Below are 18590 nucleotides of genomic sequence, written 5' to 3' on the forward strand. Positions count from 1 at the left end.
GTTGCTTTCCTTATGGGGAAGGCCAGAGTAACACCACTAAAGGTTATCACCATTCCCAGGCTTGAACTGTCAGCTGCTGTCTTAGCTGTGAAGGTGGATGCCATGGTCAAAGCAGAGCTGAATATGCAACTGGATAAATCAATGTTCTGGACTGATAGCACATCTGTGTTGAGATACATTAATAATGAAGACAGACGCTTTCACACATTTGTTGCTAATAGAATTGCAACCATCAGAAATTTCTCTGAACCTACTCAGTGGAATCATGTCAGTACAAAAGAAAATTCTGCTGATTATGTGTCTCGTGGAATGAAAGTTTCAGACTTCCTGAAAACCAGGATGTGGCTGGATGGACCACAATTTTTGTGGAAAGATGAAGAAAAGTGGCCCAAAGGGGTGATTGATGTAGAATTAGATGTCAGCGACAAAGAGATTAAGAAGGAGGCTGCAGTTAACATCATTGGCCTCAACACTCCTGCACCTACTGACCAGCTTATTTCACATTTTTCTGACTGGAGAAGACTTAAAAGAGCAGTGGCTTGGTACCTCAGGCTGAAGTGTGTCTTAAAGGAGAAATGTAGAAGGAGAAAACAGCTGGACCCTTTAATGGACAAGAATGCGTTTGTGCATCAGATGAACACAAGAAGGCGCCAAAGCACAACTAATCACTCAAAAGGTCGAAGTTTGTCATTGGCAGAGCTTCAAAATGCAGAGATCTTCATCATTTTGTACTGTCAGCAGCAGAAATTCCAACATGAAATTGAAGCCTTGTCACACAACTCTAAAGTGAGCCGTATGAGCCCTATCTATGTATTGGATCCTGTTTTGGAAGATAAAGTTTTAAGAGTTGGAGGCCGGCTTCATAGAAGTGCAATGCCAGACGAAGAAAAACATCCAATAATTCTGGCCAAAGAACAACACATCTCCAAGTTAATCCTCAGACATTTTCATCAGGTTCTTGGACATGCAGGACGGGCACATACACTGTCGGCTGTAAGAAAAAGGTTCTGGATTACAAAGGGAAATTCTGCTGTGAGAAAGGTTATTGGTGAGTGCAGCATCTGCAGGCGATATAACAGTCGACCTTTAATGCAAAAAATGGCTGACTTGCCTGTTGCAAGGATTCTCCCAGACAATCCTCCATTTTTTAATACAGGGATTGATTATTTTGGGCCTTTTGAAGTTAAAAGAGGAAGAACATGTTGCAAGAGATATGGTGTGTTGTTTACTTGCCTGGCAAGTCGAGCCATCCATTTGGAGGTTGCAGCTACACTTGATACAGATTCTTGCATCAATGCATTGAGAAGATTTATCAGCAGAAGAGGACAAGTTAAACAGTTATGGTCTGATAACGGAACAAACTTTGTTGGTGCTGAGAGAGAACTGAAAGAAGCTCTTGTTAATCTAAACCAGGACACAATAAAGTCCTTTTTGGCACAGGTGGAAATAAATTGGATTTTTAATCCACCTGCCGCTTCACATTTTGGTGGTGTTTGGGAGCGAATGATTCGTCTGGTGAGAAAGGTACTTAACTCAGTGCTGCGTCAGCAAATTCTTGATGACGAAGGGCTAAGTACAGTGTTCTGTGAAGCAGAAGCCATCTTGAATGATCGCCCTATTACAACCCTCTCAGATGATCCAAATGATTTGGAGCCACTTACCCCAAATCATCTGCTCTTGCTCCGAGGAAAGCCTTCACTTCCCCCTGGAATGTTTACGCCGCAAGATCAGTATGGAAGAAGAAGGTGGAGACAGGTACAATACCTGGCTGATCTGTTTTGGAAGAGATGGGTTCGAGAATACTTACCTTTGCTTCAAGAAAGACAGAAATGGAACGAGAAGCGGAAAAACCTCGTTGTTGGAGATATTGTGGTCATAATGGATCCTTCTGCGCCTCGAGGATCCTGGCCTCTTGGAAAGGTTCTGGAATTGTTTCCAGATAGTCGTGGTTTCGTGAGATCAGTGAAATTGAAAACTAAGTCCAATATTATCGAGAGACCAATTTCCAAACTTTGCATGGTGTATGGTGTCTAAATGAATGTTGCATTTGTATCACATATTGCCTCCTGTATTATTATTGTTTGAGAATTGGCATATTTGTTTATTATGCCAATTAGGGGCCGGTGTATTGGAGCCAAATATGTGTATTTTTTGTTTCTTTTTATTTATTTATTTTTTTGTTTGTTTTGTTTGTGATCACTAGATGGGGCTGTCGGCTCCAGTATATAAATGAAGAGATGACAGGTAATTGACAGGTGTTGAATCCGGAAGGGCATACAAGTTTTTGACCGCTGTGGCGGAGTCGTTGTTATCCCTGTGGCCGTGCATTGTGGAATAAATGATTTTTTATGCACAAAATGGTTCATCTGGCTGGAACAACTTATGTACTGCAAGAGGATCGTTTGAATCACGTTTACACGCGATCGACAGGTACGTTAGCCGCCAGGCGCGTCATAACAAGCAGCAACGGATCAACGCAAAATAGTGCAGTGTGAAACTGGCTATAATAACCGCCTTGTGGAAAACAACTGGTGAAGATGGACCAGCTAGAAGAGCGAGGTGTGTGAGAACGCTGGGACCCTTTTCCCACCTGGATCCCCGCTCTTTTTCCCCCTCATGTCCCTCCATTGTCGCACAAACTTAGCCCCACTTCCTCCCAGCCTCGGCCGTGTCTAGACCCACAGCTAGTTCTTGATAGTCCCTGTTGCGTTGTGGTGTGAAATAATATAGCGCAGACCACGGTTCAATATTCGGCAGTAATCAAAAAATATCTGCGACACACTCACTGCGACACACTGCTGCGGGAGGATATCCAGCCCTTAAGGCCTCTGACATGGGTTGTGTGCGCCAACCAGTGTTCCGCCAATGCATGCCTATCGTAGTTATATTTTAATTAAGGCATAAAACTATGCAATAAGACGTAAACAGGCTGCTATGATAACTCTTCTCCAAATACACTCCTTCATTCTAAACATACATTACACAATTATTCTGATAAATGATCTGAATGACATCTAAAGACAGTTCTGCATGCTTCAGAGGAACAGACAAAAGCTAGTAAGTTCACTTTGTTGGTTTTAAATACTGAAAAATAAAAACATCTTTATTATAGAGCAAAAGCAGCACGTTTAGTTAAACAGTTAGTATGGAAAAGATGAGGGAATGAGGAAGTGAACAGCCAATAGTTACCTTAAAGGCTTTTAAAATCTGGTTATTCCAATTTTGCACTATATTTCACAGTTTTAACATTGCTTCCATAATCTAAAGTTGCTATTTTAATCTTAGGGATGAATAGGGGCTAATGTGCTTCCTTCTTGCAGATCTTTGGTTGATAGTTTATCAGCTGCTGATGGCTCTACAACCACAACTGAAGGATTGTCACATGAGCCCTTTGGGATGTTAGTTGTCATGCAACACAGAGGAAACAAGGTTTACGACACAAGGAGCCAAAGAACAGAGAGCGGGGTTAGGAGGGGGGGGTGGTTAGGTTGGGGAAGGAATGGGATCTGGGAATGCCACAAAGGAAAACAAGGCATCAGCGATGGGAGGACGGCAACGACAAGGAGCGCTTCCACCTTTAGGTTTTCCAGGTCTCTCTCGTATTTCAGCCTCAGGGTGTTTGCGTCACCCTGCTCGTCCCGTCGCCTCATCTCTTCGGCCATTGTCGACACTTGGCTCACCAGCTCCTGAATGCGCTCCCGCAGGGCTGACGTTTGGGCCGAGGCCTCCTGCGGCGGAGCGTGCTCGTCCGTTTCGTTCCCTTCTCCATCTGCCGGGCTCATCGTGCTTCTCAACTCTGCCATTTCCTGCTCGAATCTCTCGAGGAGTTCCCTCTTTTCATCCTCGTGCTTGTTTTTCAGGTTCTCCATGCAGTCGGTCAAGGAATCCATCTCTTTAATATTGTTCTCCGAATGAAGGCGCATTGCTTCATTGGCCTTTTCAACCTCCTGCCTCAACTGTTCAACTTCCTTCTCATAGTTGGTTTTTATGTCTTCTAACTCCTTCTTGTGCTTGGCTGCCAAGTCTTGAAGCTCAGAGGTTTGATCCACAGAATCACTTTCACTTTTTTTGGGCGAGGCCAGGGAAAGCTGGTTCTGAAGATCTTCCAGCTTGGACTGGAGATCATTAGCAGCTTCTTTTAATTTAGGACAGTTTGGACAATTCAGGCTCCCCGTCTGCACTGCCGTCTCATTTTGCTTTAACTCTATTTCATGCTGGGCCTTCAGTCTAACGATCACATATGCCAAGCATGCTTCTTTGAGGGAATCCAGAAGATATCTGGAAGCCTTTTTAGGTTCCTGCATGAAACCAAAGCTCGTTAGAGCCACAGGAAGAAGTTTATCATCTCTGTTCAGTTTGAGGCTGGAAGCAATCTGCTTCAAATCATGAGACCTTCTCTCCAACGTTTCTCTTAGCTGTCTAAGAATCATAGCATATGTTTCATCATCCAGCCAGCTGTACATTGTTGTGAAATCCACTGGTATTTCACCATCTTCTCGCTGGGAACCATCAGTCTTCCCCAGCAGCTCCAAGCTCTTCTGCGCCTTTATCTGCTGGAGCAGCTCTGACACACCGCTCTGTTTCTGTTCTTCGGATTTTAACTCTGTGTTTCTCAACAGCTGGCTCCAGAATTCCCACTCCACCACTGAACTCATCTCATTTCCACCGATGCAAAGAGGTTCTTCCTTACAAGAACCTAATAAAGTGCTTTTTAAAAGACCAAGCATCGTCTCTACGCCACCATCTACGTTTGCTAACATCTCTACGACTTTATCTAATGCCTCAGACCTCATCTCCAACTCAGCTACCACTTCCTTTAAGAATCCTTCCTCGTCAACCTGCTTATCTCCTAAATTATCACTCTCACTAACTTTCTGTCCATCTCTACTATTTATTTCTAACCTCTCTCTTAGAATCCTCACTTCATTTTCTGCTTCTGCTAGCCTCTCCTGGCTAACTTGCTCTATTTTCTGGTTTAGTGCAACTAATTCATTGTTTCTGGCTTCCAGCTCTGCACAGCGCTGCTCTGTGATCCGAAGGTTATCCTCGGCCTCCAGCACCTTGGCTTGAGATGCGTCAAGCAGCTCTCTAAAATGTTCCTCGTCTGGATGCAAGTCCTCATCCTCGTAGTCTGCCTGGAATCCCAGCCCTCTTAGTGTGGCCTCTTTTAACTGGAGCTTCTTCTCCGTGTCTTTAAGAGTGTTGCCTAGTTCCTCCAAGGTAACCAAGGCTTCATGGAGCCTCAAAGACTTCTCATTGAGCTCTCTCTCATAATACTCCCTGTCTATAGCGTAAGCTTGATTTTCTGCCAGTTCTGCCTTCAGTCTTTTCAGCTCCTCCAAGACCAGATGATGCTGTTTCCCACCCTGCTGGTTGATGAGTTCTGCTTTTAGTCGGTCTATTTCTCTGTCGGCTTCCGTCAGCTGGTTAACGATCTCCTGACATCGTTGTTTTAATGCGCTGTTTTCGCCTGTTAACAGCTCAACCCTCTGGGAGAGCAAACCTGTCGTAACGTCGCTTTTCTCTGAATGGTTTTCTATTTTGCTGTAGGGGTTTTTTAGCTTCTCCAAACTTTGCTTCTGAACTTTTCCCATCATATCCTCCATGGTTAGAAGACGGGCTTCATATTCTCGTATGCTCTCTCCTGCTCTGGCCAAGCTCTTTTTTAAAGTTTCATTTTCTGTCTCCTGCTGGCATTTCCAAGTCTCTAAGAGCTGCTGAAGTTCATGATTTCCTGCGGGACTTTGAGCGAAGGTATGAAGCTTCAACACACTTCCGAGCTCCTTCAGAGTCAGAGGTTCACCGGACAGGAGATCTTCCAGTTCCTGAATGACATTTGCACTGTCCTCCAGCAAGAAGCTCACTCGTTTTTGGACAATTTCAGAGGGAGCGCCTTCCAGGGTGGGGGGCGTCTGATCAGAAAGGTTAGGCTCCTCGGCGGAGGGGTGAGAAAGCGAAAGGCCAAGCTGTGCCTGCATGTTGCGCTTTTTCAGCTCTTGCAGCTTCAGGAGCTCTTTGGTCTCCTGGTACTTCTTTGTTAAACTCTGTGCTTGAGAACTAACCGGCTCGAGCCTCTTCATCTGGGGCGTCACGTCAGCCTCCAGACCCAAAGGATGCTCCAGCTTGGAAAAGGGGACCAGACAGTTGGTTAACACACAGCAGGGGAGACAAAAAGCTTGCTAATAATTTTGCTGTCATTTTCAAATCAGTTTTACGATTCCTACATATTAAACAAAATTACAACTCTATTTTTTAATTTCCTTTCAAAGTTATCGCACAAAAAAAAGCAGAAGGAAGGAAACAAAAGTCCGAGGTTAGTTGATCACAATGAAGCATGCGCGTTAAATGGTTATTTGTTACATCATGTTGTAAGTAATGCAATATTAGTTCCAGCTGGAAGGTTAACTCAAGAACAGAGGGCATACAAAGGTTGTATATTCCTCATACCAGTGCAATTTATTCCTGATGAGACAGTGTTCATCTAATTAAAATCTAATCTATGTAGTGGACTGGGCTTAAACCATACAGTTCGTTCACAGCAAGACAAAAAAAAACAGGCAGTGGCACCTCAGCCTTAAATATCTTAAAATCATATAAAACAGTCAATAACTCAGCTTTACCAAAACCTTTATTACATCGATAAACAGGAATACGGCATCACACAGCTATGTCATCATATACTGTAGTTCTACAGGAAAATGTTAAGAGAAAAACAGAAGGATGAGATTTGCAGAAATTATTAGAAGATATGAATCTGACATCCATGCCAAAAATTAGAACAAAAGATGTTATTTAGGGTTTGAAACAACATCTAATAATGACTACAAAGGATATTTCACTCTAATTAGACAAAAAATAGAAGGTTTACCATTTTACACAATGCTCCTATAGGTAAACACCAGCATTTTGAACAAAGTATATGTTTTTAAATTTTTTTTTTATTTTTATTTTGCTTCATTTTTTAATTTTTTTTCATTTTAATATTATATAAGTATATCTAAAATGTAGATGATGAAAACTGCAGAGGGAAAGGGAAATGCTTTAACTGTAATAAAAACTCTGATTAAATACAAACTCTGAACATTTGAAGTCACTCTGAGATTTGGAGCAAATATTACAAACAAAAAGGAAAAATAACAAGAGAAGAGAGCTTATATTTGTGAAATAAATGGTGAAACATTCTCTTCGTAGTTATCTTGTGTTTTATAGAGATTCACCAGGACACTAGCTAATGACTGGAACTGGTCTGATTGCAAAATACCAAACTGGTTCCAGTAACCACAACACTCTTCAGTGGGGAAGGTCATACTAAAAGATAAAAAAATATGACTTTCACTTTCAGTGTGGTGTTTAAAAATGAAATAAAATGAAAGGCCTGTCATGTCCCCACCCAGGCTCACTCAGACTCACTGGTCTTTGAAAGGAGCAGGTCATTCAGCTCTTCACCTTTTTGTCTGACTTCTACTGAACTTTTTATTCAAGGATGTCTAATCAATACAGCAGAAAAAGTGAGCCGAAAAGGAACCAACTTTATCAGGAAGAATGAACCTTAAGGATCAAATTTCCTAAAGTAAATTTACAATAGAAGGAGCGAGAGAGACTCGCTCTAAGGAACTGGTGTTCGTCTGCATCTCCGTGTGTGGATCCTAAACAGAAAGCATTGAATGTGCAGGAAAGTTTATCACATTAGAGTGAAATGATCCTCTGCAAGTCACCCTAGCAACTAGCAGGCATTGCTGTTGTGGTTTGTATTCGATGCATTTCTGAAATAAGGAGAATGAGCTCTAAAACAGAACAGAGAGAACGTAGAGACTATTAGAAAGTCGGTAGAATAACAGGATTTTATTGTTGGATTCATGCAATGAACTCATGCAAGGCCTCAAACCCATAGAGTCTGTAGATTTAATGCTAGTTTCTATTGTTTTATTACATTAACTTAACATGCAAAGAATGTTACAATAAAGGTGGAAGTTACTGCCCAGCACTTCATGAACTGTTGAACCATCTGCTACAGCCGAGCTAACTAAATGTAAGGCCGCCTGCTGACTCACCGGGGAGATGTAACCGGAGCGGATGTCCTGCTCTCGCTCCAGAGCGATTCTCAGCTGGAGCTCCAGCTCCTGCTTGTGCTTGTTTGAGTCGAGGAGCTGCTGGTGACAGCTCTCCAACTGGGCCTTCAGGTCCTCTATCTGCAGGTGAAACGTTTGCACCGTTTAATTAACAGGAATAACTGGACATCAGTTAAATATGCTCAGTTCTTCTTTTATTATGGAAACTACACCAGCAGGGCTGTTATACCAGCTTTAATCCATTTTAAAGTCAGCTATAAAATGACAACAATGATCAGCCGCACCCTAAATTTCCTCTGTTTTTCTCCCAACCAGACTGAGACTTAGACTTATTAACCACTTTCCCCTGTTGCCAAACTGACAATTTTGCCAGATTCCACTGTTAAACCGGCTAAAGTGTTTTAATGTGACGGCATGCCAAATCCACAGAAAAATCTCCTGTCCACTATAAAGAAATGTATTCTGGCAGATCACTGATGGCTAAAAACTCTGATTTGGGCCAATTCTGTCACTGTTAGGTAGAATAAATTCACCATAAACCATCGATGTTCCAATATGGCCTTATTAAAAACTTTAAACAATGCCAGAGATGTAATATATATATATATCATTGTTTAGCAGAAGAAAATGAAAAATTTAATTTTCTCTTAATAAATAAAAGTGTTATCTTTTATACAGGCCCTCCTTTGCCAATTATCTCAAGGAAAATATATTGCTGTATTTACAGCTGCACAATTTTTCATATACGTCTGGCCCAAATCTGCACTTCCTGTTTATGGACATTTTAGAAGAATAGCTACAGTCGTGTCGGGGTAGGTTTGTGCTTTAACCGATTAAACAAAGTTCTGTGAGACATTTCCATCTTGGGACGATGTTTTTAATCCTAATACAGGGTTTATACAGGAATGAGTAACTCTAATTTAATGCATTTAATGCTCTTAAGAAATAATTTTAATGCCATCAACAAGTATCCATGACTCTCATATATATATATATCAATTACGGCAAAATCCTTGGTCATCTTTATCGTCGACAGGTTGCAGTTATGTCCTGAATTCCTCGTTTTCCAGCCACTTTTTATGAAATTAGCATTTTCCCTGTTCTCTAGCTTTTTCTCCGCCTCGAGCTTCTTTTCCAAACGTACAGCTTTGCGATTAACCAGAAGCAGTTCTGTGCAAAAACGTGGAACAAGTAAATGCTAATCTAATTCTCAATTCTACATTTTGGGACAATATATGTCTAATAAAGAGTACATTTATATACATGTTTAAGCCAGAATGATTTGACATTTAAATATGATTTCCCTACGACTTTAAAGGTGATATAGAATACAGTACAGTATGATGGCTGTTGTCTGCGCTCTCTGGGTAACGTACCCCTTGCTTGTAGCTGTCCAGGAGGAGCTCCAGCTCTGTGGTTTCTCTGGACTGCGCCGCGTTGGGCAGAGGGACCCTCCTCTCCTCCCGGATGGGCGTCTTCTCCACCTGTCTCCAGTGTTCTTCGATCACCTCCTCCACCCTCTGCTGCTTCTGCAGAGACGTGGGGCTGGCAGAGACGGCGCGTTCGACGCCGTCGTCGCCCTCGCTCTCTATCCTCCCTCCATCTGTAACAGACGTGTGATCAGGGCTGCTCACACCTTCGTATCTCTTCCGCCTCTCCTCTCTCCTCCTGCTGCGATCAAGCTCAGCTCTGTCTGCCTGGAGGCTCTCGGCTTCCTGCGCCCTCTGCTGAGCCAGAGCCTGGGCGATCGGCCTGAATTCCGCCCAGTCAAACGTCTTTGATCTGCCTTCTCGCCTTCGCTCTCGCGCTCTGCTTTTGATGACGCCTGGAGCAGATTCTCTCTCCACTGAAGAAGCATCGGAGGAAGGCTGAGCTACATCCGGTCTAGCAAGACCCTCGAAAGCAGAGAAGGAGCCGTGATCATCTGTTGAGCTGAAGAGCAGGAAAACAAAATGAGAAATATTATCCTGAGTTCAATTCATCAGAAAAGGGATCAAATGGAACAACTCATCACATCTCTGAACAGCGCTCATATTGACTTCTCTAAACTGTCCTTTATGAACGTAGCTGGTGCCTTAGATCCTAATGGGGCTACAGAAGAACAGAGACACATCATTGCTACAGCTCTGATTGACCCAAAAAGGTATCTGCAGAACTGTAACACCTGGGATATGAAATGCTTAGGATCATGGAAACAGATGAGGCAAGATGAGTCGTTCTGTTTAAAGGAACAGAGAAAGCAAAGCTGGAAATAGTTATAAAACTAGAGCCCTACAGAGAATCCTGAAAGATTTTCAGTTACGTTTTTCACAATTTACATTTATTTCCAGTCAGTGAAGCACAAACAGCTTCTGTTAACAGCAACACTCTTCAGTGGGGACGTGTTTGCCAAGTTATACTTAACCAGTCTACTTTAGAGCTGGAAGCTTTTCTAATGTAAACCTCAGCCGCCATGTTTTTCCTTACAATAACCTTTCTAATGTCACCTGATGCATCTTATTCAGGCATCTTTGCTGCAGTATGTTCAGCCTTCCTGCTTTTTGTTGATGTTTAAAAGCGTTGCGTGTGACCACCTCCATAAAAACTAGGATTAATATTTTCTCAAAGCATTTAGCTGTTCAGCCAACATGGAGCAGGACATTGCAAACTGGGCGGAGCGAGTGCCTACTGACCTGGCCACATCGGGGGCGGTGGATGGTCTCACGTTCTTCATGACCGCCTGGATCCAGTTCCTACGGATTCCTGCCGTCATGGCCGACAAAGTGTGGACTCCTTCCTGAGTCTGAACGCAGATTAGCACATAATGAGCAGAAATCTTTAAAAAGAACAAGCCCAACAGAAATGGAAAGGTTCATACATGGATCTGAAACCCGTAGTTGCGTTGAGCCTGGTATTCAGTCACATTGTAACAGCTGGAAAGGTCAATCTCACCATCTAAATCAGAGGCCTGATGGGAGAATAAGAAGATTAACAGGATATCCCTTAAAAAATTAAAAACAAAACAAGGAAGAATGAGCTCACCTCCTCTGCTATTGAATCTTTATAGTATCTCAGGCTGTGATCCGTCAAAACAAACCAGTATTTCTTCCACTAGGAAAGACAACAGAGGCGATTGGCCACATAAAGTCCATAAGAAATTATTTTAAAAAGCTAATCTCTCCAGCAGTCAATAAAAACCTGCTCTACATGACAGCAGCAGCAGTTTTCATCTCTTATATATAAAAGCAAACGTCTTGTCATTCCATCGGAGGTAAAACATGAAAGCGAGGATGCAAGAGGCTACAAGAATCCTCCAGATGCTTAAACTACTTCTGGCCTCTTTGACCAACAAACATGGGGTCGTTTCCCAGTTTTGGGCTTGCGACTCTCCGTACCTGGCCTTGCTCGTCCAGCTTCACCATCCAGCCTTTCTTGAAGTTCAGCAAATCGGGCTAAAACAAAGAAACAAGCAGCAGAGAAAAAAAACATAGATGAAAATTAAAGCTGAACTTTGCGCTAAAGCAACACTTTACTCCTTCCCTCTGGATGAATAAGGATGATAAAGAAGTCCTCAGTGAAGTATTCACACCCTTAAAAGCATCTTCGTTTTGTCACATTACAACCACTAAACTGTTTTACTGGAGGTTTCATCAAAACCTCCCCAAACAATGGAAAAGTGAATGGGAAAAAAATACACAGTAAAAACGTAAACAGTATATAGTAATTTGCCCTATTCCAACATGCTGCAACTATTAATTTTATAAGTTTTATACCTAAAAAAATATATGTTGAAGAATATTAATTCTACCTTCATTTGTTATTGTGCAATTACTGTGCATTTATTTTTTTAATTTCATTCTTTGAAACACCTGAAGTTTTATCTAACTTTATATCTTGTTTAACTTTACATTGTTTTATAAACCATTAAATCAGTGGTTGAGTCCCTGAGTATGGAAGACCTGGAGAGTCACTGAAAAAAAAAAAAAAAAAAAAAAAAAAAAAAACTGCCATTTCAAATGTAACATTTAAATCATGCGATTTTAAGTCGAATTTCAAAATAATTTTCTATTTGAACATTTTTAATTGAATTACTTCTAAGCTGTATTTATTAATCATTTATCAAATACTGGAATTTGTATGCATTTTCTAATCCCGTCTCTAAAATGAGATTTAACGACAATTCACAAATCTCATTATTAATATATCTTTCCTAACCCCACATTTAAAACTATAATTTCATTTTTCCATTTCCAAATCCTTTTTTTGATATTGCCTTTTGTTTTTACTTTCCTCAGTTTACCTTTTCTGTGACCTTTCTGGTCCCTGAAAACCAGTTAAACCAATCAGAGATGCTCCTCAGAGGGACCCAGCCCTCATTGGTTAGATTGCCACCCTTTGATCACAAAATAACCAATAAGAGAGCTGGTTATGTCTGAGGAGCAACAATCATTGGTTGAACTGGTTTTCAGTGTGCTCTGGGACCAGAAGGTAAATGGAAAGAGGACAGTGAAAAGAAAAAGCAAATGCAAGAAAAGGGTTGGAAAATAAAAGGTGAAATAAATTTAAAGAATTAAGGAATAACCTTTTTAAATGTGTAAATAGGAAAGGTATTTATAATCAATACATTTTCACTCAGAAATAGGATTTAAAAATACATTTTCAAATTCCAGTATTTAATAATGGATTATTAAATACAACAGTACAATCCCTCTTTGATAATTCAATTCAAAATGTGCAACTGCTTTTCAAATTGATTATTTAAATCTCTAGGTCCTTCATACTCATGTAGCGTTTTTATCCCAGAATTTTTCACAATCGAGTCATTTTTAAACCTTTTACTTGTGTATTTTTGGGTAGTATACCCACCTCTGGTGAGGTGGAATAAAAAAAGCAGTAAGTTTTCAATTTGTTTTATTGATATAAATGTAAAAACTGTGTGATATATGGTTTTCAGCCCTTAAATAAAATCCAGCTCAGATTTACATAAATTGCTGTAGAGTCAATCAAATTGCAAGCGAATGCCTCATGTCCTTATAAGCCCATACAGAAAGAGATACATTTTTGAAATAAATATTTGGACATTTTACTTAACAAGTAAAATTAGCTTTTAATAATTAAAAGCATAATAGTTGAAGTATCATCCTGTGGGATAACTGAAGCTTGTCGGTTAACAATCCAGGGAAACAAATGGAGATAAATACGGGGCTGATCTGAAATAACACCTGTTAAAAAAAAAAAAAAAAAATTCATTCACTTTTTCCATCCAAACTAACTGCTCCTGTATGTGTTAGTGGTTGTAACATGACATACAAGACAAAAGGGTTTGAATACTTTTCTAAACGACACACAACACACTCCCAGTCGGTCAGCCGTGGGGAGAAGCTGACCCTACACTGGAAAAACGATCTAGAAATAAGTAAAATATTCTTAAATTAAGTGTATTTACCCTCAATTTGAGTAGGTAAATAAGATAGTTTGCCAATGGAATGAGTGTTTTTACTAAATTAATAAAACAATGCAGTTGAGTTTTCTTATTTTAAGAGTAAATTGTCTTGTTCCATCGGCAAAATGTCTCTGTTACCTCCTCAATCAAAGAAAAAATGCACTTATTTTAAGAAAAGATGACTTATCTAGATTTCGATTTTTTCCAGTGCATCAGTGGGACGGAGCGGTTTAATGCCGCCCACTAAACGGGGACAGCTTCTGCCATGAGTGGAGCCAAGTGGTGAGCTGCATGTCCAAACCGTGGGAACAACAACACAGACATCCGTTCAACTGGTGGCCACAGGAAGCAGTGTTCTCTTCTCACACAGAGAAGAAGAAGAGCAACATTTGCATGCATGGAGCATAATGAGGAGAATAACCTGGAAAGGAGAGAGAGCAGCGGGGGCTGCACTGCCCCCTGCAGTGTGGAGGTTTGGCCAACAATAACCTCACCCTGGTACCACCAAGGCCAGCGGAACATCAGAAATAACAGAAATAAGTCAGAAGCTCATATTAAAGCAACTCAATCTCCTACACTGTTTATTTACCTGCATGGTAACTAGAAACAAAATGGCAGAGGTTAATACCCGCTGAGATATTTCCTAAGGTTTAATTCTCGACAGCATTGCCTAACCAGTTCTGACCAGTCAGCCCAAACAACAAGAACCCAGTGAGCTCTCTGTGTAATGCTGAGGCCCCCGGCAAATGCTGCTGACCCCAGATCCCGCAGCTTAGCAGAACAGAGCCGAACAGGAGAGGCTTTGTCTGGGAGAGCAGAGACGCTCAGGAACACCCTGACCTTCCAACAGTCTCGCTTGAAGTTCTTAATCTGAACAAATCTGAACCTGCTCATTTATTGGTCACTAAGCGTCAGACTGAACATTAATTCCTCAGACTGCAGGATTTGTTTGCCAACAAGTGGGTTTAACTTTGTAGCAGAATGTGTTGATCTGATTTATTAGAAACTTTGACCACAACAAGAAACAGAACAGCAACATTTCAGCTGAGCAGGACTTGAAAGTCTTTGATTTAAGTTACAGAAGTCGTTAGCTGCCTTTTAGCCTTGTTTTGTTAGCATCAGGCAGACAGCTGATGAAGACTGACGAACTGGAAACAATCTGGAGAACTGGATGCGTTTGCCAAGAGGATATGTAAAAACCTGATGATCAGGTTAACTTAGCTATCCAGCTGTTTACATAATAATAAGCTAAAGAGGCCAACAAGATGACGTTATCAGGGTTTTATTTGGTTATCAAAGACAAGAACATCATAGAATTTAAAATGAACCTTCTTACATATAAAGCCTTAAATGGCCAAGCTCCATCAGATTCTGATTGTTCCTTATGTTACTAACAGAGAACTTTGCTCGCAATCTTCAGGTTTACTAGTGGTTCCTAGAATTTCTAAAAGTAGAATGGGAGGCAGATCTTTTAGTTATCAGGCTCCTCTCCTGTGGAACCAACTACCAGTTTTAGTCCATGAGGCAGACACCCTGTCTACTTTTAACTTTCCTTTTTGATAAAGCTTATAGTTAGAGTGGCTCAGGTTATCCTGAGCTATCTCTAGTTATGCTGCTATAGGCTTAGACTGCTGGAGGACATAGAGACCCCTATTTCATCCTTCTATCTCAATTCTCCCAGTCTGCAGAATCTGTTAATTCAATCTCTAACTTTATACTCTCTCTGCTTTTTCTCATAGTAGCTTTTCCTCGTCTGTTCCTGTTTGGCTGTGACTCCATCCTGGAGAGAAATATCAGCTGTGCTGCTGCCATAAACACCTTTGTTTATAGCTGTTCAAGATCAGCCTTTTTTTCAGTGTAGTCCTGTTTTTCTGACTGTGACTGGCTGGATGTGCTCTCTTCATCCTCTGACATGGGAGCTGGCTTGGAGCTCGTCTGCCTGGCTGTGGGTTTCCTGGACAGGGCCGCCTTTTACAGCTGCTTTTTGTGTCTCTGCTTCTGTCTCCTTGAACCCCAGTCGGCCTCGGCAGATGGCCGCTCACACTGAGCCTGGTTCTGCTGGAGGTTTCTTCCTGTTAAAAGGGAGTTTTTCCTCTCCATTGTCACTACAGGCATGCTTAGTGTGAGGGATTGTATTTAAGTCAATGAGTCAATGCAATCAACTGGTTTTCCTTAGATAGAAAACTTTGAATCAATTTAACTGTATGAACTGGTGAACTGTAAAGTTCCTTGAGTTCACATGTCTTGTGAATTAGAGCTATATAGATAAACTGAACTGAAAAGCCAACTGCATGTCTAGTAAATGCCAAAAACGTAACCATCTCCCTGCTCTGCATTCATTCAGTAGTATTTGCTCCCTACTCTGTTTTTTAAACCAAGTCAACAGATCCACTCCAGAACGTATTGTAACTCACTGACAGCTGCAGCTTTGCTCCGACACCAAAAGTCCCATCTTCTTCCAGATGTTATGCTAGGCTAACTTTAGCATCTCTGCTCCGTTTTGATCAAACGCCTTGATTATTTAGTTTATTTGTTTAGTTTATAGATCAAACCTCTAAGAAAGCTGGTAATATGCATCCAGGATAAATCTGCAGACAGCACACCAACACCAACTACTGTAGTTAGGTTTCACCACAATGCTTTGATGCCCCAGCAGAATTGGAAAAACCCTGTTAAACAACAACCCTGTGTGTTTAATTTTAATCTAGCCCAAGAGAACAAACTTTACCTAAAAACATGCCTGTAAAAAAATTTACAAGAACAAACAATTATCCATAAGTTGGTCATTTCATTTTCTACTTTTTCTGAATCAATAAGTGTTGTGGGAGATTTTTGTTCAACTATAATATAATTCACTTTGGTGTATATGATGCAGCAGATATACGTCAGTTTTAGAAACTGTAGCTGAGCAGGACACTCACCGTCATGACGGATTCTGTGGTCCTACGATCCAGAGACTTGGCCCTCCTTAGAGGGGGCAGGGTGGAGCGAAAGTCCAGACCCTCGTTATTATCCTGCCTGTGACCCTAAACGGAACACAGGTTACAGAGATTGGCTTTTAAGTTTGTAATTCAACAATACCCTTTAAAAAAAATCCTTTAATTAACAGACAGTCTTCCTTCAATTTCTTTTATTTATTATCAGTTTTTATCATGAACTGAAACTACGACCATGTAAAAGTTGGTGCTTTCAAGAATCAGAAACAGGAGGGGCCGATCTGTGTCTGCTGGAATCGCAGTCACTGTCCTGACGGCAGCGTAGAAACCAGAAACGAATCACAGCTGTCCCAGCTGGATGGTGGGAGGAAAAAAACCCAGTCACCTCTCTGAATGCCTGTGAGAACTCAGCGTATTAGTAGTGCGTATTACTCAGCACACCAGCAGCCTACACAGCTTTATCTGGGTTTGTTTATGCCGTTTCTCTCAGTGCGTGACCAACAGAGAGCCAGGACAATCAGCATTACTGGGCTGGAGCTGCTGAAGTCAGCTCTCAGTCAGTGCACAGGTCCAGGATGGGAAGGGAAAGTGTAATCACCAGGGGAAGCTCCACAATGAATGGAAACTTGAAATAAATACGGAACTGACTGCTGACCTTTGACCAAAAAGCAACAGAAAGAGAGCAGGGGAGAAGGGAAAGATGGAAAAGAGGAGGAAAATGGAAAAGAGGAAAAGTGTGGGAGGAGCTGGTGGTAATGGTAAAAGAAAAGCCGCTGCTGATGGTTTTCCTCCACCATGTGATAAAGCTCAGGATTACAGTTCATGAACCTCACAGCGTCCAACCAGGTGGATCTACCATTACCTCTCTGTAGAGGCGTCTGTGCTCGCTGCGGCCCTGTCTGGCTCCATTTCTCTCCATCTCCTCCACCTCCATTTTCTCAGGATTCTCCAGCTCCAAGGCCTTGAACTTCTCAATAACACCGGAGCGACTGAAAACAAACACACACACTTCAGTTACACCTCAGAGCTCCTCCTGGAAATGATCAGATCAGTGCTTCTGCACAGCTATGGTTGCCTTACTGCTGTGCATCACTTCACATATGGAAGAGATCAAGGTGAATGCTTTATTTCTTGGCGCTGCTTATGAATATGATCAAAAGACCATCAAACAAGCAACTAATCTTCCATTTCCCTAAACAAAAATTTGTTAAAAAAAAAAAAAAAATCTAACTTAATAATTAGTAGATTACATCCTTTCACATGCAATGCAATAAAATACTGTTAGGGGTTTATTTCCACCTTCTCACCATCAGGTTCATGACAACTTAAACGGCTCAGTGGTGAAAAGGATTAATCCATTCAATTAATCATTTAATTTAAAAGCACTAATCCATCACATTCTAGTAGAATAATCAAGCAAAGTTACGGGACAGTATGAATAGAAAGCAGTTATACGTCATCATCGTCTTCATTTGTTTGTGGTGCTGCACCAACTTGTACCACATTGTTCATCAAAACAATAGTTTTCCACGATGACGCAACGTTAAATTTAACACTGTTACCATTAGTTATAAAACTAAGAAAATTAATTCCCAGTAATTTACCGTCAAGAATTGTAGAGAAATGTTCCTTTAATAGTGTACTACAGTAAAGCATCTGTCCTTAACATTTTTTCCTGCATTACTTTAACTTTTATACTTTAAGTAGTTTCAAAAATAGTTCTTTTGACCTTTTATCTGAGTAAAAAGCTTAAGTTGATACTCTAAACTTCTACAAAAGTGTTTTTAAACAGTAGGATTTACACTTGTACTCAAGTAATAAACATGAATACTTTTGAAACCTCTGGCTCCAAGTAGGTAAATGTGTTGCTGAAATCAACACGCTCCCAGATCACCACCATAGCAGAGCTTGGCGCCGCTCTCTTGTATAATCAAGATAACATTGCAACTATTTCTGCGATAATTCAAACCCCCCCCCCCCCCCCCCCCCCCCCCCCTATTTTCCTTCCAATCAAATGGATCCACATGATTCCCACTGGTGACTGAGTTGGGATTTAAAACAAAATAAATTTTAACAATATTTAAATACAAATTGAAGTTAATATTATGCAGCCTAAGGAAAACTAAGGCATCCGTTAACAGTCTGTCTCTAAAGCGGATGGTG

The 18590-nt window shown here is 41.1% G+C and overlaps 1 protein-coding gene across 4 annotated transcripts in view; it reads right to left on the reverse strand.

Moving 5' to 3' along the window:
- The window catches only part of LOC119796028 (myosin phosphatase Rho interacting protein), a 62643-nt gene that overhangs the window by 16044 nt on the left and 28009 nt on the right, over nucleotides 1-18590 (reverse strand). For 2 of the 4 annotated variants that reach the window (XM_038304335.1, XM_038304336.1), the window contains exons 8-16: nucleotides 17290-17416; nucleotides 16413-16517; nucleotides 11444-11500; nucleotides 11091-11159; nucleotides 10927-11016; nucleotides 10742-10851; nucleotides 9446-10001; nucleotides 8052-8189; nucleotides 3576-6122 (exon numbers count right to left, since the gene is read on the reverse strand). In XM_038304335.1, coding sequence (XP_038160263.1) covers nucleotides 3576-6122; nucleotides 8052-8189; nucleotides 9446-10001; nucleotides 10742-10851; nucleotides 10927-11016; nucleotides 11091-11159; nucleotides 11444-11500; nucleotides 16413-16517; nucleotides 17290-17416 — 3799 coding nt within the window. The remainder of the gene's footprint in view (nucleotides 1-3575; nucleotides 6123-8051; nucleotides 8190-9445; nucleotides 10002-10741; nucleotides 10852-10926; nucleotides 11017-11090; nucleotides 11160-11443; nucleotides 11501-16412; nucleotides 16518-17289; nucleotides 17417-18590) is intronic. The other 2 variants (XM_038304337.1, XM_038304338.1) reach the window with 2 other exon arrangements.

This window comes from Cyprinodon tularosa, unplaced genomic scaffold (assembly GCF_016077235.1).
Source record: "Cyprinodon tularosa strain WSP-4 unplaced genomic scaffold, ASM1607723v1 ctg531, whole genome shotgun sequence".
NCBI lineage: Eukaryota > Metazoa > Chordata > Actinopteri > Cyprinodontiformes > Cyprinodontidae > Cyprinodon > Cyprinodon tularosa.